At 38.9% G+C, this 23,986-nt stretch overlaps 1 protein-coding gene across 1 annotated transcript in view; it reads left to right on the top strand.

Moving 5' to 3' along the window:
- Positions 1–41: 41 nt before the first annotated feature.
- LOC122876969 (phosphatidylethanolamine-binding protein 4) overlaps positions 42–23,986 on the top strand; it is a 51,130-nt gene continuing 27,185 nt past the window's right edge. Inside the window, exons 1-4 of the mRNA XM_044197992.1 lie at positions 42–164; positions 1,319–1,416; positions 1,604–1,736; positions 23,018–23,116. Of these exons, the coding sequence (XP_044053927.1) occupies positions 162–164; positions 1,319–1,416; positions 1,604–1,736; positions 23,018–23,116 (333 nt within the window). The 5' untranslated portion in view covers positions 42–161. The remainder of the gene's footprint in view (positions 165–1,318; positions 1,417–1,603; positions 1,737–23,017; positions 23,117–23,986) is intronic.

Raw genomic sequence — 23,986 nt, 5'->3', positions numbered from 1 at the left:
CAGTCTTTTTTTAAAAACCCTGTTAGTAATGTCATATGAAACTTTTGCAGCCTCATAGGTCAGAAGGATCGTGCACTCACTGCGCAGAGGCGGCAGCAACAACTGCGCCTGAACCAGAAGAAGAAACCTGCAGCAAAACACAAGTGGACAACTTCTGAGAGATGGTAATGTTAATCACAGATGAACATAGCTGCAGTGTGTTTGCAGTGATATTTAATGTCTGTTCGCTCCGTGTCGACACGTAAAGTATGATGCACTGCATAAATATAAACAAGCTAAAACAAGTGAAGGCTAACTTTGAGCTAATATTTTACTGCAAACCAAATTACCTCTAAAATGTTATTCACGAGTCAAGTGAGAGTCATGTGTCATTTTTAATATAACTATAGATAAGTTTGTTATCAGGAAATAAATAACTGCACGTACAGACACCAAAGGGCGCTGTGTGTCCATCTCTCTTGTGGCAGGATGATGTACCCAAATGTAGCTATTAAGTTTAAATATAGTCACGCATTAGCAGCACGTAAGACATTTTTTATGATCTCTCCAGCTGAAGCAGAATTGACACATTTAAATATTGTGATTTACAGTAACATTGAGTGTAACGAGAAATACCAATTATTACAAATGTTTTTAAGTAAATTAAGAATATTCTTATCATGTGCAGTGTAATAGTGCTGCTGATGTGTCAGACTAGTCCAACAGGTATAGGCAGTGTCAAGTGTCTACATAAGCTCAGGCTGGCGACTGCACAGCAGGCGAACCTGAGTTAACAGAAGACATATTGACATTTTGAGTAATTATTCAAGGAAAAATGCCTCTGAAATGTGAAGCTTTGTCTTATATGATATTACACTCAATATCATTAGGTTTGGAATTGTTGTTACGACTAAACAATATTTTAAATAGTTTAAAGTCTTTTGTTCTGGAGATTTGCATCTGGCATTTTAAACTATTTTGACATTTTATAGACTAAGTGATTAATGGACATTAATTAATGGACAAGTATTTGGCAGATTGTCAATAAAGAAAGTAATTGTTAGTTGCAGGCCTACTTAAAGCTGTAGTAAGGAGCACCTCAGTTACAGTTACTTTCCACCACTGGCAAACACAATGTTATGTACTTTTCAAGAGCTATACTGCTTAACAGATGAATGGCATGTAACTGAAACTGCTACTGAACTGTCATTTATTAGAAATGAAAGCACGGACAGGCCTCCTTTGACCCTGACAGTCAGAACATAACTGGCTATTTCAGTCAGACTATATTGCTTGGCAAAAGAACAATGCTATCTAAATGAACACTGCTGTTCTACAGGCTGTGCCGGCAGCGTTTCTGGTGTTATGTGTTTTGGGGTTTTACCATGTGGAAGCAGCACCAGACACACTGAGCTCTCTGGATTCTTCTTTCTGTCAGTAAGTAGCATATAATGCCTCACAGAGCTGTTTTAAAGGTAAACACATAATAAACATAGCAAACACAGAAGAATCTGAACTGAAGCTTCATTTGCTCACTCAATGTTGCACTTAAGCACTATTTGTTCATGGCAGAATTGGAAAAGTGTGTAGAGTGAGTTTTATCTTTTATCTCTCTTCAATAAAGTGGTGGACTAGAGGCAATCTATCCAGGACTGGACATTGACAAATGCCTCATAATTTCAAAGGCTCTGAAACTCAGAGAAAAGGTCAGCACAGTTTGGGAAGCCCCTCAGATTTACTTCTCTGGAGCACACAAGGTAAGAGGTGTATGTGTGTGTGTGTGTGTGTGTGTGTCAGTGTGTTTATGTTGTTGGGGGAGGGGGATTGTCAGAGTAATTAAATAGTTCTAGTAGGACTGCATTTACGTGTAATGATTATAATTCCACCACTGCAGGTTATTGAACATTACCCACTTTTTCTCATTAAATAGTAGACTGAACACAAATACTTTACATATTCTAAACTGATATCCATCGGCACTTTGAATACTAAAGCTACGTATGGTAGATTTTAGTCCTCATCTCTTTGTGTCTGCTTATCGTTGCCTTCTCTCTTAAACAGAAGCATATTCCTCATACCTCAGACAAAGGGGTCTGAATTATGTTTTTTGTGGGTTTCTTGGAACATTTTTGACATTGTACTGTGTGTGAAATTTTGTCTTTGTGTAGTTATTTGGCAAACATGGACATGCTTATTTTTAACACTAGAGTGCAGTAATGGACAAGCTGCATCTCTACCTCAACAGAACAGGCTTTAAGTTATTGTCACAAGAAACAAAAGGTTCACAACATCTTGAAAAAATATAAGCATGAAATAATAGGCTGTTCTCCAGTTTTGAGGTTCTGTGCCACCCTCTCTTATCCACATTACCTGTACTGATTGCTGATACTCTATAGAAATCTTTGTCACCAGAGGGTGGTGCTAGCACATCATGGTTGTTCCATGAACAATAGGTAATGTCCTATATGCAGTTTATACTATGCAGAATGTCAGATACCATAAATTGTAAAGTAGATAATACTGTCATGGACTTTCTTATTTCAGTCACTGATTTTGACGGGTAAATGCTCAAATCTCTGTTTCATACTAGTGAAGCTACAAACAAGAAATCGCCATCTTCAGTTAGGTGTCATTACAGTTATCATATTCAATTTCAGCAGCCAGCACACAAAGCTGTGCATGCTTTAGAGGACCAACAGTATTCTTTAGTGGTAAGCCATGTTTAATAAAAAAAATAAATGATTTATGTAAAGACTCAAACCACGGCCCTAAGACTAAAATAGATTACTTTATATACCTATAGGATTAGGCTGTAATGCAGTAAAACTCCAGTTTATAGCTTGAGTGTTTTGTTACAATATTCAATGCATTCATGCTATGCTTGTGTTAAATATGATAAGATAAACATTTGCAGTGTCAGAATGATATTTGCTGATGATTAAACAAAGAAAATGCTTCTGAGAAGAGAAATACATTGACATTACAGCCCCTAAATAACTTCCATACCGCATAAACTGAAAAAAACAAAGTTGAAAAATGGGTCGACTGTACATGAAGTAAGGCTTAAATGACGTGTAGTATGTTCCTCTTAAAATACTAACTCTTGTCATGCCGGATATAAAATTATCACAGAGAGTCATTCAGATGATCTGTGTAGTATTCATTTATTTATATGTGTATTTTTCAGTGGGTCATGTTCAGTGTAGTTTTATTGTTGAATGACAAATTGAAAGAGATATAGTTCCCAATCCACAGAACTGCTGTTGAAGATGACAATGAAATTACATCAGGCGCACAACAAATCCTATATCTGTAAATTGAAAACTTAAATTGAAAGCCACCTCGATTTTGGAGGTAGTTTATGAATTCCAGAGCTAAGCAGTCTAGCTTGAACATGATCTATTGCCCTTCTCTTGCCCAAACTCCATTTGATCTATGGTCGTATTATCTATAATGCTGTCTTACATGATTCTCTTTTATTGCCAGAATCAGTGTCAGACAGCAAAACAGATTACATGTTGGATTAAATCAATACAAACTTTATTTACTGGGCGCTGAAATGTGATTCTCCATTTCTCCTGACACTTAAGTAAACACGCACTATTGAAGGATCAGATTGGTGACTGTGGTTCTGTGGTTGGTCTACTAGTCCACCACGCTTTCTGTCACAGCGCCATGCTGCCAGCACTGCTGCTATTCTCTGCCACTCAGCCCTTGTACCCAGTAGTATGAATACAAAATAGTGGCCGCTCATGCTCAAATCCACCCACTGCAACACCCACTTCATTACTGGGACAGGATGCATGCCTGCTGAGTAATTGTAATGGAGCGCAATGGGCAGTAGTCCCATAAACCCGCCTCTAAATAGGTGCTCATAACCAAAAACAAAAGCAAGGGGCCACAAAAACTGCAGATTTTTGTGTTCAAACTTCAGAGTAACAATTCACCACTTGAACTTATGTGTTAGCAAAACTTGGCTTGTGTGTTAATGAAGCATTTTTAGAAATCCTAATTACACTCAGAATCCTCAAAAGCATCTACAGTTTGAAGCAAGTGGGATGTGTATTGGCTAATGGGACTAAACTATAACAACGTGACTTGGTTACAGTTACTCTCATAAATAAAGTTAGTGCAAAGTGGTAATAAAGATTGGAAATTAAACAGACCTGACCATATTCTTTCATGGGAACATGTTTAGAAATGAAAGTAATAAGATTGATGTACAGATTGCAGATTTTAAATGGACTTTCCTTCACTTAGTTTTCTGAATAACCTCTGAACAACTGTAGAAAATGAAACTTTCATTTCCCGTTGAAGGTTTGAAATACTGTACCGTTACTGTACAATATAGACTAAGAAAGGTTTTGCACTTAAGGATAAAGCTGGTGTTCAAAGGGGAATGCCTAATATAAGTCTGATTAGGATTTAGTTATGCTAAATGTTAAACACCAGTAAACTATCTGAAACACCAATTAAATGTGTTATACCCAAGCAGAGCTGCAAATGATCACTATCATTTAGTTAAAATGAAACTTATAGCTTTTCTTGACTGTAGTTGTAATATTCAAAATGACATAGCACAGCGACTTCATTATAAGTGTCTTTGTAGAAATTAAAGTCAATACTTGAGTCAAAAAACCTTGCGTCTTGCTCCAGTCTCACACCCTGATGCATTTTCTTGGGAACCAGAAGTATCTGTTAACTTCAGTGTAATCAAGACTAATTGTTAAAACAATCACAATGACGCTCGAATATGCTAATTCAAAAGTGGCCTGTTTTTGTAAACTACTGTCATATTTGACATATAAACTGTAGAAATTATTCCTGACACCGCTACATAGTAATGATCCCAATTAGTATTTGACCTCTTGGAGTGAGATTTAGATTAGAAAAGTAGCTTTCACCATTGTAAATGAAATGCTTAGTGGGTATAACATGAGAGCCAATGCAGTGCTGTCATGACATTGTTCCTGGTTTTCCAAACCAATTTTTATATTTATATTTACTTTATATTTACACTGACGCTTTGCTGTATAAAGTGTTTTTGAAGACACTTCTAGAGGTGAGGAGGCAAAGCTGCAATTGGATCCAACTTATTCTAGATTCACAAGATAAATATCTTTAGCTAGAAACCAACTGTTACAATCAAGTTCTTGTGTTGTTATAAATTGGGTCTCAGAGGTCAGGAAGTCAGCTCACTGTTGAATCATATTAATACAAATTTTCACAAAAATTTTCACTTTTGGTAAAATCCCGATACCTGTACAAAAGATCATTTTGTATGTTAGACTGCAACAACCTTAGCATTGACTATTAATTGTTTAATAAAGATGCAGATTAATTATGGACTGCTGAAAGTAGTTTCTAAATGTCGAAAGGATGTATCAACACCTTGTCCTGTTTCAAAACTAGACTCTTGGTGTCTCAAAATGCCAAAAGGCTTTTAGGATTATTTTTCCACAGAAAGGAAGAGGAATGAGCTTTTCATGTTGATAGAGGCTCTTTGGAAAACCAGCAAACTTGGCCAAAGGACAGAAAACTTGTCAGATAAAGCTTTGCCTGCAGAAAAGAATAAAAGAATAGTGAAAATTAAGAAGACTCCAAAAATAACCAAAGACCTCTGAACTAGAAAGGATTAAAAAGCTCTGTATATATTTGGCTACATGGCAGCTCATCCAGGTGTGCTTTTGGCACAACCAAAGAATGTTAAAGTGAGTTTCCACCTTCTTAGAACATCGTAAACCTTGTGTTTGATCGAGCTTTTAATATTAGCCTGAATAAATTTGATTTGAACTTTTTTTTTTAACTTAATGCTTAATAATGCGTACAGTGTATCTTGGCTATACAGTTGAGATATTTACCACTAATGCACACATTTCTCCTGGTTACATTTCCCTGGACGGTAGTGCAGCATTTAACAAAATTAAGTCACCTCAATGAAAAGTGATGTCTTTCTTTTTTTTAAATAAACTAACTAATTAACTCATGTCATAGAAAAGGTTTCAGTCATAGTCATCTGGACACTGTTTTCAGAATCAAGACGTTTCGGCTCCCATCCGGAAGTCATTCTCAATTGTGAAAAAATGGGACGGGAATTAGAAATTTAAGCAACTCTGTGTGTGGCAGGGCTTATGTAACACAGAGTAGCTTAAATTTCTAATTCCCGTCCCATTTTTTCACAATTGAGAATGACTTCCGGATGGGAGCCGAAACGTCTTGATTCTGAAAACAGTGTCCAGATGACTACGACTGAAACCTTTTCGATGATAGAACACTCCTGGACGAATGAGGGACTGCACCGTCTAATTAACTCATGTGCATCCATGAGAGCATTCTTACCGTATATTTGATTTCTCAGCTGAGATCACTGACACACATTCTTTAAAATAATTACGAGTCTTTATTTTGATCCAAGCATGGTCATCTGTCCTCGATGTGGTCGGTGTAAACAACACAGGCCACAGGAGCTATCTTTACCTCATAGTTACTCCAAAAGTGGAGACAGTTTTGGAGTTGTTGTTTTCTCCTTTTTTTCAGTAAGGACCATAGCCACAGGGCACATTCTTAGACATGGGGATTCAAAGCCTTGTTTTTGGGTAGACATTTCTTGCATCTGGTGGATGGAATGAGGGTTTAAACCATTACTGCGATTAGAGCTGCCTCACTATGATCTCTTGAGCTTGCTTACTGCTGCTAATAGCTGTTTCCTCTCTATTTCCCTCTATCTTTTTCTTTTTCGCTTTCTCTCTCTCTGTGAATGATTTTTATGCTTTGCTAAAACATGTGGGGGCGTTGAGAGAGGATTTAAATGCAACGATCCCCCTCCTCTTTTTTTTTTTGGTGAATCTCAGCGTTCTTTTCTGCAAGCCTCTGATGACGACAGGGCAGCTTTAAGCCTGGCAGTGCCCACGGCAGGCTGCCGTCTCAGCGCTGCCCACTCTCCTCTGTGTTGGCATGCTGAAGAAAGCGAGGGTGGGGTTCCTCTTTAGCAGACCCTGTCATTCCTAGGAAAGCCTACATGTCCACCCATGCAGGATTCCTGATAGGTCTTCATGTTGGGGATGTGAGAGCGCAAAGATAGGTATTTTGTTTTCAGTAGGCGATGGTCTTCATTCAGCGAAGAGTCAAGAATGTATATTTAGATAAAGAGACAAGGCACTTCCTTGAGCCTTCATATGACAGCGAGGGTCAACAAGTGAAACATGTTCTGTAATATCCATCTAATTGCATATTCAGTGTCATCAGGTGGGTGTTTTTGGCTCTGCTGGATTAAATCAGCGTGTTTGGCCGAGATTCAGGGAGTTTATTTCCTTAGCTAATGTTCCCCTTTGTCATTATAACACCCTGTTAAGCTGACCTGTGTCCTGCTCCATTCAGTCCTTGCCCATTACTACACAACATATATGATTCATGCAAGCTTCTGAAGAGGAAAGAATTACAACCTTCTGCTACCGGGAGCACTGGATTGATTATGCATATTCAGTGGAATCAAGAGAGGCAATAAACCTCCTAAGCCACCATTCCATACAGAAGAAAAGGAATTTACACCTTGTGAAGCATGTCTGTGGCACGCGGACCATTACAGGTGCAAGCAGAATTACTCATACAGGCTGTTGCGTCGCAAGGTTTCAGTTTTGCCCTCAGTTGGCAGGACAGAGGGCAAAAGGATATGTGCAAATGTCTCTCATGCATAAGGGAGATTTTCTTATTTCTCTCACCTCCTTTTCCTGTTTTCTTCTCTCCTCCACTCACCCATGCGTTCACTTATATACTGACAGTCTCTTTTATTTTTTGAAGCTACCCTTTTGTACCCTGTTGTCGCAGTAGTATGGTATTCCTTCACCTTACATTTGGTCTAAGAGCGTAGGCAGCAATGCTTTTACTCTGTGGCTGTGAGTAAAATATGATTTCAATTACCATGAAAATGTATTGTATTATCAATGGGAGGATAAGAACAGATTAAGGATGCTCTGGGATGCTCTTACTGATGACAATGGTCAGGTTTCTATGCAAGCAGCGGTATTGGAGAAAATGAAAATGATTCACCGTTTGACAAAAGCCACAAGGAAAGGAGGTTATTCAACATCAACGTAAAGCCAATTCAACAGACCCTGATATGTTTAAGATGAGGTTATTTGCTTCAATACATACGTACTTTTTTAGAATCGATAGAGAGGTCTTTATTATACACTGCAAACTAACAAAGCAATAAAAATGCACCCATCCATTGCTGAAAGAACAGTTCATTTCCACATGTTGGAATCGTGTGCAAATTTCCAACATGAGGCCAAGAAATAATAATTATGAAATTCATTAATTAGATCCAAATTTTGCGAACAAGCTTCAGAACAGAGGCAATAGCAAAGAGAAGCAGCGGGTCTTTAATAAAAATACCACCTGAACCTGTGCTCCCTGATTATTATTCAGTATTCACACAGAAATTCTATCTTGTCAGTTCATATACATTGACGGCAAGATCTGTTCAAACAGAGATTCATAATCTGCATGGGAAGTGCATCTGCTGCTGTGGATACTTAGACAAACATACAAGATTAAATTTCTATTTATATGAGCCACAGAAACCTAACATTTACCAGGGAATCATTGTAAGATCTGGAGATGACTCGGTCGCACTTTGGCACAGTAAGAAACCTGTACATTTTCTTAATGTGACCTGTCCAGCAGGGAGACGTCTGCAGCCTCATGATCCCAAAAATATCACTTTGAAAAAAATATTGAGCTTCTCTGTGCCGTTTTCATTTTGTCTTCTTACCTTGTGTGTTGTATGATCTCGAAATCTCTGGCCCACCTCTGTGCTTTCTTTTTTAATGATTTCCATCCTTTGGAAAGAAGTTCAGAACAGAAATTAAAATGTAAACTTTCATTTAGATTTGTTGTATAATAATTTATCTTAAATGAGAAGAGTTTTAATATAGACACTCTTCAGGACGTTATGGACAGGATTACTGTGGTGCTTATGTTTGAAACTGAGGTAATTTACTTTTTATTTAATTTCTTTTCTTCTAGAACTAAGTAATCACAAAGTTAAAAGTGATCATGTGAAGTTTACTTAAGACCCAGATGCTTGGCTTAGTGGCATTTTGCCCAAAATGTTTTGTGCTTCTCATTTGTGGTCCGGCACAGGGTTTAGTTACAGTTGTGTCCCAATCCTCTGATTCACCTTCTTTAGGAACAGCTTCAGGGCTGCTCACAATGCTTAACTCTCCATAATGCCACCCCCTTCATATCCCCAGTGGTCTTATTGTCTTAAGTTTGGATGGAGAGACAGTGTTAAGAAAAACAGGTTGATACATGGTTTGGCAGAGTGAAAGTCTTTTTAAAGATGCACTCTATTCAGGTTTTTCTTTGGAGAATGTTTTTCATCAGATGATTCCTTTTTCTCCCAACTTGTTTAGTTACCTCGTCGGTCTGTTTTAAGATATATTACCAGTGATTCATTTTCCTTTTGACATTAAAGGCTGTCTGTCGCTAATGGTAGCAGCAATCAGGTCCATTGATGCGTTGATTGATCTGAGAACAGGGAATGATAAAACTGCCTTCCTTGTCATTTTCCTGATCCTGTAGTTTGGAAGCAGAGAAAATGTTATGCAAATGATTTGTTAATCCCTTTACATTATTTGTTCCATTTCTCCTTTTCGTTTTCACACTCAATTTCTAGCACAGCGAGCTGACAGGCGGACACCCTCAGATTTCTAATTCTTATTATAGAAAAAAAAAAGTCAGCCATCCATTTTGTATTTAGAATATACTTGCTTCAATTAATTAATTTGTGTAATGCTGTACTTGAAAATGCACAAGCCCTTCCAAGTACTTCACTTTAGAGACCTTCAACTTTAACCTCTTTTTCCTCTTCTTTGTGTGTGAGTCTTGAGTCTAAGCGAGAAGTGGCACATGTGACCAGTGTTTTGTTGTCCCAAAGGTTGGTGTTAAGGATAATAAGAAAGAGGTGGGATGGTCTTAGATTCAAGAAGCTTAAAATGCAAAATCTCAAATAAGCCCAATTTTCCCTAGCCAATCGCGTTGCATTTTGGTGGGTTTGTGTTGATCGTCTCAACTGACTCACATACCGCCCCTCCCCAAATAAAAACACTACAGATTTACGTGGCTTTTCAAAAAATGTATCTAGACATTTATCCAGCTTAATCTTCTTAACATATTAAAGTGATTTGCTTTACCCTGAAGTGGCTGAAGCTGCAAGCTCACCGCCCCTCATGGCACTAAGACCTGAGAGGCATTGTGGACATCTTTCCGCTCTTGAATAAGAGAGAGGTGGGCAGAAGTCAACCTGCTTCTCAGCTGTGGAGCTGTGGCTGTCCCCGCTGTGCGTCCATTTTATTTTTTTTGTTCTGTTATTAGTCCAACTGTTGCACTCAGTCAGTGTTCTTAGGCACATGGCTCAGCCAGAACTGCCCACACTGTGGTGTGGAGGTTTGGAGCTCTCAGCTTTTGAGCTGAACTGAAAGAGCTCTCTCACAGAGTAGGTGTTGGCAGGATGCTTTGTTTCTTTCTGTGAATGTCATGAGAGGTATGGATAATGAGAAAACTGAAGCACAGTGATGGCATGATTTATCTGGGTGCCAACTTTATGCCTGACTGCAGATCTGGGCATTGTCAGATAGACGATGTGCTTAACCTTTTCTTCAGACGCAACACAAATCTGAGAATCAGTAGTGACAGTTACAATGTGTTTTTCCTTAAAACACCACTTTACAGACCGGGCAACTAAAAGGTCTTGGTCAAACTCAAGTACTGCTAATGTCCTCATTTGGCATAATGATCTATGGATGTGCTTTAGGGCATTAGTTTGGCCAGATCGCATCAGTAGAACTGTAAGTTTAAACTTGGAGACATTCATTGTAGCTGAAGCCTGAGTCGTGGTATTTAGCTTAATGTCTGTTAAATCAGACATGACTGGGTCAAAATAAATGTGGCCGTGCTACAAACATAATTTATTTTATTTGGATAAGAGTTTAAAGAGCTGCCTGAAATATATAGGCATTTAAAAAATGATTTATTTGTTTTTTTTCATGAATAAATGTGTTTTTTTTGTTGTTGTTTTTTTCATTTTTGGTGAAGAGCTGCTATATTAGCTACCAAATTAGATAGCAATCATTCTGCCTAGCCAAAGCAAAGCAGTGTACCACTTTTGGGATAAGGACATCAGTACTTAGGTTTGACCACAAAACGTCTGTTCTATTTGGAGGATATTCAAGTTCCTCTTCAATGTGCAATCTTGCTTTGGTCTTGTTTCTCTGTTGTAACATGATGCATGTGCTCAGTAGCTTACTCGCCACCTAGCTGTTCATAGCAGGTTTTCTCACTTTTTCACAATCTTTGGCTCGATCACTGCTGAAATATTTTTTACATCTTGAGAGGAGGCATCTACATTAGTCCACTATGGCTCCTATTTAGTGGCTTTAAAAAGCTACTGGGCCATTCTCCATGAGATACATCCAGAATAACTACATAGAACTTGCATTGATAAGCATGTGTTGCTGTAACAGACGAAGATCAAAAATAACATTGTAGAGCAAAAGATTCCAATACTACAGCTATGAACATATTTAATACATTGTGTATGTTTCTTGTAGGGCTGCAACTAACTATTATTTTCATAATCGATTAACCTAACAATTCATTTCTTGATTAATCAATTAATTGTTTTGTGTACAAAATATCAGAAAATATTTGAAAATATCAATCACAATTTCCTAAAGCACAGGGTATCATCTTTACACCTCTTGTTTTGTCCGACTAATAATCCAGAACCCAAAAATATTCACATTACTATCACATAAGATAAAGAAAGGCAGTGCATCCTCACAATTTAGAAGCTGGAACTTGAGAATGTTTGTTATTTTTGCTTGAAAAATTACTTAAACCAATAATTGGTTGCAATTGTGCAATTATGTTTTTCTGATTTCATTCATTTACTACATTCCATCCCAGATTGTTTCAAAAATAGATATGTCAAAAGTATATAATGCTTTTGTTATCTGACTAAACAATGGTAGTTGTTTTACTATGAAATAATTAAACTCAATTTTAAATGTTTTCTCTCTGCACAGAAGAAAGTTTTAGTCCACCACTTGTGCGTCACTGAATCTACCACAGTTTGTTATTATCGGTACCAAAGCTTAGAAGAAAATGAGATAATTTACTCCGCATAGCTAAGTTTGCATAACATAAAATATAGTTAGCAGGAAATTGCAAACTAGACAATATAATTTGAATTTAGGTTTATGACAGATATTATTGTGTATGCAGTTAACAGCCTGCTAACAAGAGTGTGACTGCACACAGTGATGACTTACTCTTGCAGAGAACATATCACATCACTGTCCTACATGTGTTTCACCGTAATGCTTTAACTATGATGTGTTTCTGTAAATGTGTCCACTTATTAGGATACCTCATGAAATGAACTGTAGTGTTTTGTTTTATGCCTTCCCTTATTCAAACTGGCAGGTACAGTACTTGACCTCTTGTACTTGGACTGAATGTCTGACAGCTGTAAAAAAAAATCATACACTGAGGCTGTCCATACAAAATGTTGTTGAACATAGCACAGCCCCACACAGACGAGCACTTCAAACAAACTATGAGTGGTTGCTTCTCTTCATATCACAGAGAATAGGAGAAATTGATTGGAACTGGGAGGCTTAGGACTGGATTTTCCTCAACCATAATATTTTTTCTTTAACAACTGCAGCTTAAATTTAGATTTTTTTTCTGGCTTTGTTTTTTATTTCTTTGTCCAAATCCTATCGAGTGGTGCTTCAGGTTTTTCCTTGAGTAAAAAGTTGATATTGTTGTGGGGAGGGAGAAAGGACTTTTTTCATGTGTGCAGGAATGTAGATTTCTTCCCCCCGTGAAATCCTAATTGTGCCTTGGAGGGCTGGTAGGGTATCTCTGCTCAGCTCAGCTCAACAGGATTTGTGTCTGTGTATGTTAGAGTATGTCTCTTAGCTTGAATGCGGATATAACCCTTTCATTGCACAAGCTGCTGATTTTTCATTTTTGCCGATAGGCTGATCCTGTGCATCCGTAGCTTTTTGTGGAAGACATTGTGAAAGTTTTTGTTTAGGAAGCTTCCATATTAAATTTTTTTTGTCTTAAATATTTGATATTTGTTAAGAGTTAATGCAGATAACAAGTGGACCTCTTTCTGTGGATCAACCGTATTTGAAAATTAAGCTTCTGAGAGCATATCTTGTCAATAGTATATGGTCAGATTGAGAATATATCTCAGGTCAAAACTACGTCTGTCCCATGTGTTTTTTGAATTATTGCTGTGCATTTATCTATGCAAATCCAGGATAAGATCCTATCTGCCTGCAGCGACATATCCCCCTGGATTTGGTCTATGTGAGTTAGGCAGGTTATGGTTGACAGTCAAAAAGGAATTGCAACGACATATATGCAAAGATTATTGCTGTAGTCATTAATTGTTGCTTGAAAGGGGATTAGGATTACCAGTCCAATAGAACACTCTAACACCTGTCCTTCCTCATATCTAACAATGTGACTTCAGTTTTCCATATTTCAGTATCAGTTTAAGTTGGCAAAATAACAAAGGCTGATTTATTCAAATGAATCATCAACGCTGGAAATGATTCAATATGTGCCACATTCAGATGGGTGATATATTATTCCCTTGGGGAGAGGCAAAGATGGAGCTGTGGAGCTGTTTTATTTGTGCTGTCTTTATCAGTGTGTCAGGCAGAGAGGCTGAGCTTGTTCTCTATGAATGGACGAGCCCTTGAACCATAAACCTGTACCTCCTCTGATAACAGTTTTTGCATTGTGATATAAGTGCCATTCTCTGTGATGTCCTCTCTGACAGCTCTAAATATATCAACGTACACAAAATGATCTGTCAGACGAATTATTTTATTTCAACCAGTTCTTCAAAACTAAGGATTTTCAGTGCTGCGTGAGCAGTGTGTGTTTTTGAAGACATATTGTGGATTTCGTTAAGGATTCAAAGCAAAGCACAGTATTGTGGTTGCATTTCATCAAGCTTTGCTATTCATGCTCTTAATGTTTTGCCTGTAGGTGAACATTTTTACTGTACTTTTTTTGTCTTCCTTGTGCTGTATATCGTTCAATGCTATTTCTGTTGGTGGGACCTCAGACTGCTCTGACGTCTGAGATTGCCACATCTTCTAAGGTGATAAGAGTGCTCCCTGAATTACTCAGAGCCCGTGTGATGACATGGCCCTGATTGTCAGACGGGTGGGCTGGTGACACTGGAACACAGACGGTGCTTGTCTGTTTGAAATATTCTGTTTCAAGCTTCCAAGCCCTGGGCAGTCCTCGCTCCCAGTCTCCCAACACCCAGCGTCGCCCACTGAAACAAGACTCTTCCATACTGGAAAATCTGGCCCTGTCAACTGGCAGTCTTGACTGGGCCCAGCCCACACGCCAAGCACCCCCCCACCACCACTTCCACCCCTTAATAGGCACTAGAGTTTGCCACCCCATGTAGATGCCTTTTGGTCGCCATCCATGGATGGCGTCAATAGCATCTTCCTACACAACAGTGACTGAACGGAGGGCACAAGAAAATGTGGGAATAATTTACACTTTCTCACTGTACTACCATCAGAAACCATAATTAATCATGATAGAAAAATGTGGAAGCCATCTTGGCTGGTGAAACACACAGTGCCTGTGAACAGGCCTGACACCTTTAACAGCTCTGATGGCCAAATAGGAATGGGTGTCAGAGTGCTTACAACTAAGCTCCCTTCATGGCAGCATGTATCCCATCGTCTTCAGAATTGTGTCTGCTGCATGATGGTTCTTCATGAAGTGAAACTGTTGTAAGCCATTTAAATAAAGTGCAATTATAGACGGTCTTGAGTCATGTGGCAGTAAGTGTCGAAATAGGCAATTATTCTCCTATTAAAATAAACAAGCTCAAGCGTTCGCTCTTCTCATTCCAAATAAAAAAAACAATTGGTTTCCATAAGAATGAAATAGCTGCCAAAACAAAATGTGATGACCCAGATAAAGTAATTTTTTAGAACACATGTTAAATATGAGCTTTAAGTGTTTACAGGTTTGAAATCTCATGTCATGCACTGTGTAAACTTGCTGGTTTCAGTTGCACATACAGTACAATAACCAACACGTCAACTAATCCCAATAGATCTTTATTATTTTCCTCTTCTTTTCTCCAAATTCCCCCTAGTACTTTTATAATCAAAATAGTTGATTTTAGATTCCCAAATCTTGGTGAAGTAATTAGAATGTGCTCACCATTAACTTTTATAGGCTGCACTTGGTGGTAAAATAGCAGATCTATGTTTTTCAGTATGTGACACACTTGACAGACTAATTATGGATATGAGTCCAGTGCTGTAATTTGCCCTGTTTGACTGTGTTGTGTTCTCAGCAGCCAAACTACATGACAAAAATATTTCCCTCTTGCCTCATTTAGCATGGGCTGGATCTGAGGCTCATATCCCAGCGCCTGGCTGCATGTTACTTCAGAGTACCTGTTAGTGGTAGTTACTGTGTATGAGCATGTGCATTTGCAGAAATGCTTTCATGGCAGTGAGTAGGTGTATGTGTGTAAAGCCACCACTAGAAAGTGTTGAAAGCCTCAGCTAGCAAGATCGCATCCAGGGTGACTAATAAGCTTAACATGAGCACGGCTGTGTTCGCAAGCATGGTGCGGTGAAAGAAGTCTTCAGTGTTGAGAGAAATGCAGAAATGGTTCTCTAGGCTGCTACTAATTCCTTCACCCCCCTCAAGCTTCAATCAGACTGTGAACCATCTTACTGTTAGCTATGGCTTCGTAGCAGTTCCAAACTGCACCCCAAAAGTAAAAGGCTTCACAAACACAGTTCAGGACAGACTGAATTGTAACATGGCTAGAGTTTATCAGAGAGCTGTTTATTTGTGGTTTTAGAAGCCAAAATGAATTAATGTTTCAAGAATTTGGTAGTGAAACACAGACAGAAAACATTTTTATTTAATGTACAGAATCTATAGGCGATAAATAATGTTGTCTTAGCTTCCGTCATGTGTTAATTTGATTGAAATGTAGCATTGTAGTACATGTTTTTATGTTTTAAAAAAAGTGTTAATGTGATTATGTAATTATGTAAACTTGTGTTTCATATTCTGCAGTGATTCCTTTTGAACCACTGCCTCCTTCTACTGTAGCGCACTCCTCTGTTTGGCTACCTAGTGGGGATCTAGTAGCTGTGTTGTCTTTAGACCTAGACTATGCGTTTCTATCCACATGTGACTTTCCTTTGACCATTTGGCTCCTCAAAGTGTGGATTTATAAGCCACTTCACACTCCACTCCTGTGTGGGAGGGAGGCTGAGTTAAAAATAGGCAGGTTTGGAGGTAGTGAGCAGCCCGCACTATGTGAGGTGCTTAAGAACACTCTGAGGAGAATTGGAATTCTCGTTGCATATAATTTATAATAATATAATATAACATATTATATAATATAATAACTGTGTTCTCTGCTGAATTACAACATCTAAGACATTAAGTGGCTTCAATTACAAAACACCACCTTTAGCTCATTGACCCTATGTGCATGTGTTTGTGCGTGAATGTACAGTGTGTGTCCATAATATTTACATTCCTTTAATATACCATACCATACTTTTCGTAATGTTGGGGTACTGTCGAGAGACAGATTAAAAAAAAAGTCAAAATCGAATCAGAGGAGGCTGAGATATCTTGACTTTTAGTCCCCTAGTCAACTCTGTCTTCTAGAAATTCCATTTCTATATTACTAATTTGTTTTGCCAAATACATTTCGAGGAAAATTTAACTACTGCCTGGATTATGTTTAGAGTTAATGTTTTTTACCAGTAAAGGAAGTGCAACATTTGTGTACCGCACACATCTCAAGGAGGTGGTTGGGGTGGTGGACATACATACAAAGTGCAGAACTGTGACACTGGAGGTGGGGTTAGTATCCTGACTCCCTTGTGGTGTGTAGGTTTAGGCAACAAAAGCACTTTGGTTAGGGAAAGTTTCAGTTAAATGTTAAGGACATAAACAAGTCACTGTTGATTTTTTTCTAAATCTAACCAAGACCTTGAACTTATCCTAAATTTAACCAGGTGCTTTGTGTGCCTAAACATAACTTTAAAGTTACCCTGTGGATTTTATGACCACTAGTAGTGCTACGGAGCAATGTTTTTACGAGTGGGTCCCTGTTGTGTTTGTATCATGCATGTGCACACGGACGCTGGATTCATATCCTGCCATTGGTTTCACGCTTGTCCGATGATTTACAGTCAGGGTGCAAAATTAACACCCGCCAAGTGTCAAATGCGGGTAGATTTTTCTTTTGGCGAGTAAATCTCAGATGTAAATGTTTGTACCAAAATAGTCATGTCACAAAAAACTATGCTGAGAGTCTCTACCGTGTTTTGGTGTAATTTACGGGCATGCTGCTTCTGTCCACTGTTGTCTGTGTCGGAGTATGATAACACAGACACACAGATATTTGTTTTTTCGCGCATCTAAACAGTGCGGCGAAACATCTCGAGTGCTCTTGGTTTCGCCGCACTGTTTACCATACGGGACATCAGATACTCCGCTCAACTATCACTTGCCGCCGGTCTGCTGATGCAACCCGGTATCACAGCAAAGCGTGTAATACACACGGTCCACCGTGGCAGTGTCACGTTTTCAACGCATTCTCATTCCGTGGTCAAGTTAGCAATAATAAATATGCAAAGTCCGGTTAGACTTTCAAAATATAGCCTGCTAAGAAACATTTCAGGTGAGTTGCAGTTTGGTTAGGTTTAGGCACCAAAACTACTTGGTCAGGTTTAGGAAAAGATGCAGATTGGTTGCATGGTTTGGGTTAAAATAACTACTTCCTGTAAAACAATATACATTAACTATTGGTTTCACACGGGAAATGAACCCCTGTCATAGTACATTTAATAGCAAATATTTCAGTAGAATTTTGAGATCAACAGTTCTTGAGCTGTATTCAGGCTTGAATTGATTAAACGTTGATCAATATATTAAAATAATTTTGCTTCAAGTTTGGTTCTGGCCTCTTCTTTAAGTTTGTATTCAACATAATGCCTTATTATCTCAATGAAATGTACTGAAATGAATATATATGTGACACAAAAAGGCAATTTATTATTTTGGCCAGTAAAAATTATGTTTGGCCAGTGGATTTCTTCATCTCCCAGTCCCCTTGGCCGGTGAGTCAAAAAGTTAATTTCAGACACTGTTTACAGTTGGCGGCGCTAATGGTCCTGCAACAAAGGCAGTGAACAAGAGCAATGCTAGCAAGGAAACTTTTTTTTTTAAATCGGCTTTGCAAGAAGAAGGAACAGCATTCAAAATGTTTGTTAGACCTTAAGGATACACACAATATGCTTGGATGGTAAACACTGAATGTAAACACAACTTTTTTTTGTTTACAAGAAAACTCCACAGGGATGTTGTAATGCAAGAGCAGACCGTAAATGCCCACGCGTTTCGAACTTGACACCCCCAGTGCTTTGTTAAAAATGTGTAGTCTCTGAGCTGAGATTACTCAAGTGACATCACTTGAGTAATTTTCTCAGACTTTAGAAAGCTCCCTCCAAAGCCGCAGAAGACGTTATACTATAACTGTTTTTACAGGCTGAGTAGTAAACTCAGTAACTAGTAAATTAACATGTAAAATTGGTGGAGAATTGTCTCCCATTACACATGTGTTGTTTACTGGGTACCTGAGAATGGTATGATATGATACGTATTAAACCTGTGGATCAACAGGTCTAGGTATGCAAGCTGACATTTGTATTCATGTCTCTGTAGTCATAACAAGACCTATTTATCGCTAGAATAATGACATATTGTTTGACAAGATTCCCTGAAATTCACAGTTTTTTCCTCATCCAATTTCTCTGTGGCAGATTGCTGATCTGCCCTTTATGGCTGCCTATGAAAGAGGTTTTATAATGCTGCTTGCAGTGAGGAACAATGAGGTGTCAAAGCTTCTACAGATGAGAGGTGGGGGGGGGGCGGCTGTTATTAATGACAACGAGGACCTTCTCACCTGTAAGGTTGGTGACCTCTAGGTGAGTGCCACAGCCCCCCTTCTACCTCCATCTCATCTTTGGGTCTACGGCCCCCCACTCTCTGGTCAGGATTCAATTACTGCTGCCTGGCTGACCCTTGACCTCCCCTCTACCAGGATGATCCTTCTCTTCTGACCCATACAGTGGTACCACTGTTAACCTTCCCTATCACTCGGTCTTCTGCCCCTCTCTCCGCTATCCTGCTTCCGAAATTTGATCTTATTACTTTGTCCTTAGTATAAAAGTCCACACATCTTTGCTCTATGAATTCACTTGATACTAGATTATATATTCAGTTTAATTTAAAAGCTTTTTTAATACTGTTTGACTACAAAAACAATTAAATGATAGCTGAGATTAATTTTCTTTATCATCAGAAAAATGTTTTACAGTTGTGTTTTAGAGTTTCTATTTTTCTGTATTTACAGATCGATCTTTCAACCTTGCTCTAAGCTTCAGTCGATGGTTGTTAAGCCATCGCTGTCTCTTAATCACAACACAGATACCTGTTAATTACCAAACGAGTTCAAGTGTTTTTGCTACTTAAACAGGGATTTGAGATCGATGTGTTGCTTTGCCCTGGGTCGAGCAGTGAGCACAGTTGACCATTTAATGAATCATTGTGAGTTCTGTGTGCAGAGGCTGAAGGAGATGAAGAACAGGGAGGATAAAGCAATGGGTATATTAATAGGCAGCTGCACGGACGACACTGTTTGGGATTGGGTCAGGGATAAAGCATGAACTTGTAAACTCACAGAGGGGCCTCTCCTCCCTCCCTCCCTCTCACTAACTCACTCTCGCACTTCGTGGTGTCATCAGTAAGCAGAGCTGGGCTCAATAGCCCAGGCAGCTCTATGAGAGCAGCGATTAGACATCTCTCTGATTCTCATCCCCAGCAGAGTTCACTCAAAGGTAAGCCAGTAGTTTACATCCTCAGAGACACTGGTCTTCCTCTGCCTTTGTTCTTTGCCGTCTTCTGTTTTGCAAATACTGTATCTATTCAATGCTATTGGCATGGAGTGGGAGTTTCATCTTGAAAATACAACATGAAAAATTATTTCAAAAAACTACACCTGCATTTCTATCATATATAATCATGGAGAGGTATTGAGTTCATGTATTCAGTAAATGACAATGTCATCAGTCTCTATAGGTGTCACTGAAGAGAGCACCCCCCCTTTCCTCTCTACCAATGACCAGTAGCCATGACAGAGATGCCCAGTCGGCTGCAGTGTTTATTCTAGCAGCCTGGCGTCTGAGATGTGGTCCCAGTGGGCCGTTTTGCTGTGATCACAGCAGGCAGTGGGAGGTTAATCCCAAGAGAATGCAGGCTCAATCTCCCCCCACCTCCAGCCTGCACCCAGGAGCCTCACATCCCTTCCTCTAAAATGGCCTGATGGAGCTTGTGGTCTGTGGCCAACACCTACCCAGATTTCACTTACTCACTGCTCTGAGCTCTCGGATTTTTATGACATTTTAAAGTCCTGTAGATACAATTACAGATCTTAACAGAGTGGGCAGATGACCTCTCAGCTCTTATCTCTAGATAAGAGATTAAACACATTAAGGCAAATTTATTTTATTATATCTCCAAAATATAGAAAATGAACTGCCATCAGTGATAGATTTGATTAGCTGCAGTGTAAAAGCAAATCTAAATTTCAAGGCTCAAATGTTAAGTTTCCTTATTATTATTAGTGATTAATACTAAACATATTTTTGGAAAATGTGTGCCTTCCAGTATCCAGCTAGGAGAATTAGCCCTGTTAAAACATGTTTTGATATACATTTAGTTTGTTCGAGCCCTGATAAATTATTTCAGATGGCAGAATATGCATCTGTTTTTCCCTGGAGTCTTTCACACATATCTGTGCGTAATTAATGTGGATTTTGACAGATGGAAAAAAAAAAATGTCCTCGTAAGAGAGAAGGGTACATGCCACAATGTGTGAAGTGCAAGCATGGAGGGAGCCTCTTGTATTATTTGCTGCCTGTGCCAGCTGGACCAGCCAGATTCTTACAGGTAGAAATTCAAGCACTAAATATGTGCAGAAATCAGTGAAAATCAGTGCCCACCATAAATGGGCCATGTTTTTGTTGTTACGGTTGGAAATTAATGTGAAATGTTCTTAATGTTGTTCTAAATTTGGCTTTGGGAAAACTAAGCCTGTCCTATACAGTGTATCTCCATCCATGGTAACTTTCGTGAAATATCCAATAAAGTGCAATTCCTTTCAATGATAATCGTGACTGCAGGTCATTTTTAATTTAAATGCTTAAGTTGCCTTTTAGTCTGTGTGTGTATGTGTGTGTGTGTGTGCGTGCTGTTGTCTGAAACCATGTTATTTTTGAATGCATCAGGGCCTGACTTAAATATTAGTGTAACTACATTATCACAGTGTCTTTGCCTGGTAGCAAACATGTACAAATGAGGATTACAACTCTTCAGAAGGCAACAGGTCATGGTTGGTAAGCTGCCCGGGGGGGTCACTGATATAGAGTCACTTTTGACAGGCTGTGGAGGAGGCTCTATTGTTGCTGGTGTGTCTGGATGTTACCTGCAGGCACTATCGCTGAGACTACAGTATTATCCTATTATTAGGCTTAGTTGTTTACGCTTGTTACTGCTTGTCAGGTAGGCAGAGAATCCTTCTGAAAATGAGCATCTTCATAAAAATACATGACTACTTCTTTATCTCGTTCAAGTACATCGGCTTACGATAATTTTCAGAGGCCTTTAAGAATGTCTTGATAGGACACAACAAACAGAAATTTAAGGTTTATGTTTACATGTGAGCATTTGATTCTATGAAATGTTTCTCAGCACCCTAGACAACACTGTTTGGCAGTCAGTGTAAGGATGTAAGAAACGCTGCATCTGTTTTATATGTATTAAAGCTGATATCATTATGGTCCTGCTTCAGTTGAAAGTACATATACAGTAAGTGGACATCGTGGATTGAAACAGCCTCCATTAATGTCTCTGTTTGTAGAGGAAGTGAACAAAATAAAAAAAAGCCCATCATATGGTCTGGCAGATTTTGGGCACAGGACCAGGGATGACAAATGTGCTCTCGCAATAATTCAATCTGCTCTCATAATTCTCTAACTTTTAGGGACAGACAGAATGAAAATTTTCCGGCAGTTAAGCCGCCAAGTCAACGTCCAATAACTGTGATCAAGTGTTAGTTAAGATGCTTTTTCTCTCACTTTATCTATTGACAGATTGAGGGGTACAAAGATACTGGGTAAGTGGCAGAAAGTTACTGTGAATATGTTAACGAGAGGATTTGGTACCGGATCCAAAATGTTGTCATTTTATTGATGCCACAGTAATGATATTAAGTTAAGGAATAACAGAGAAGAGACAGAGCTGTACTTTTGCTAAAAGAATGAGTGCACTACAGTTGGTGATTAGCATGGCTACAGAACATATTCTCATGTTGTTGCCTTTTTATAACAATATTGTCTCATGTCATTTTTTTTCCTAAGCAACATTTTAGCCTTGACAGCTGAAGTAAGACTGTGTTAAGATTATGTGTCAAGCCAACAAAAGACAAACCCAACCTTCTGGTATGAACTGGGTTTGTCAGCTTTGTGTACTCAGTAGACAAATCAAGTGACTACGTAAAAAAACAAACCACCCATTTTATGAATAGAATAAAATTCACACTTTACAGCATTTTTAAGTGAAAGCTGAGAGTAAAGTGAAGCATCTGTTTTGAAGTATTTAAACTAAGTATTGTTAGCTGCAGAGATGACTGTCAAGCCTTGGGCAAAGTGATGCACAAACAGCACATGGCTGCATTTAGAAAGCGAAAGGGATCAGGTACCGCTTTTACTGGAACTGCCTCTGGGCCAATCACAACGTGTGTGGTACCGTAGTAAAGCACTTTGTCTGTATTAAAAGTAATAATATATGAATCTCCTTCTGTTTGCAGAAAAAGATGTATGTTCTGGTGATGGTTGATCCTGATGCTCCAAGCCGCACCAAACCAACATCTGCTTACTGGAGGCACTGGCTGGTCGTGGACATACAGGTAGAGGAAGTCTGCAATAACCTATGGTCTCACTTAAAAACAGCCTCATGTGTTTTGGTGATGGCGACACAAACAGCATTTGTTATTGGATTAGGAACTCATATGGTACAAATTTATGAAGTAGTGTTTAGATTTTTTTTTCTCTTGAAAATTGTGCATTTTCATGGTCTCACTTGGCATGTCTTGTGTTTACATCTGTACTGGGGCCGATCGCAAGGCTGAAAAATTATGAATGGTTTTTAAGCCTAACTTGGTGAAAAAAGATGCCAAGTTCAAAAAATGTTAATTTTTCATATCATGTATCTTGTGCAATAAATGCCTGTGACAAAAGTGTGGGAGTAAGTCTTTCTAAATGGCTGTGAAAGTTTGCAAGGGCCTGTCAGCAGCAATTTCCCTCTGCTGCAGAGAGCTTGGGACGTGTCAATGCAGGCGTGTGAGACTGAGATTGAGGAGAGCAGCATGCGAGGCACACACTCTTTCTCCCATAGAGCTCCAGTCCCGCAGCTCCCCCTCCAGTAGAGAGATCTTGGCAGAGTGTCCTCCCTTCATCTGTTCCCCCAGGCAGAGCAGCTCCCCCAATGATCCACACTTCTCCATATTTTACACCCCCGAAATGGGCACAGCTCCGATCCCCTTATTTCTCTTCATATTTCACTCCTTTTTATCCATTCGTTTGTGTGTTTTCACAGTCTTGTATTCTAATGCCAAATGCGTGTTGAGTTGTTGATTGCCTCAAATATTTGGAGGTTTTCAGTCATTTTATAATCCCGCGGGAACCGGGAGATCAACCCAGTAGATTAAGACTAGTGGTCTGAAAAACAACCACACAAAGACACTCCAGCGATGTATCACTGCTCCCGTTTCATTTTA

Source organism: Siniperca chuatsi, linkage group LG5, assembly GCF_020085105.1.
Source record: "Siniperca chuatsi isolate FFG_IHB_CAS linkage group LG5, ASM2008510v1, whole genome shotgun sequence".
NCBI classification, from domain to species: Eukaryota; Metazoa; Chordata; class Actinopteri; order Centrarchiformes; family Sinipercidae; genus Siniperca; species Siniperca chuatsi.
Note: the sequence above shows the minus strand (reverse complement) of the source record. Positions and strands in the feature narration are given on the sequence as shown.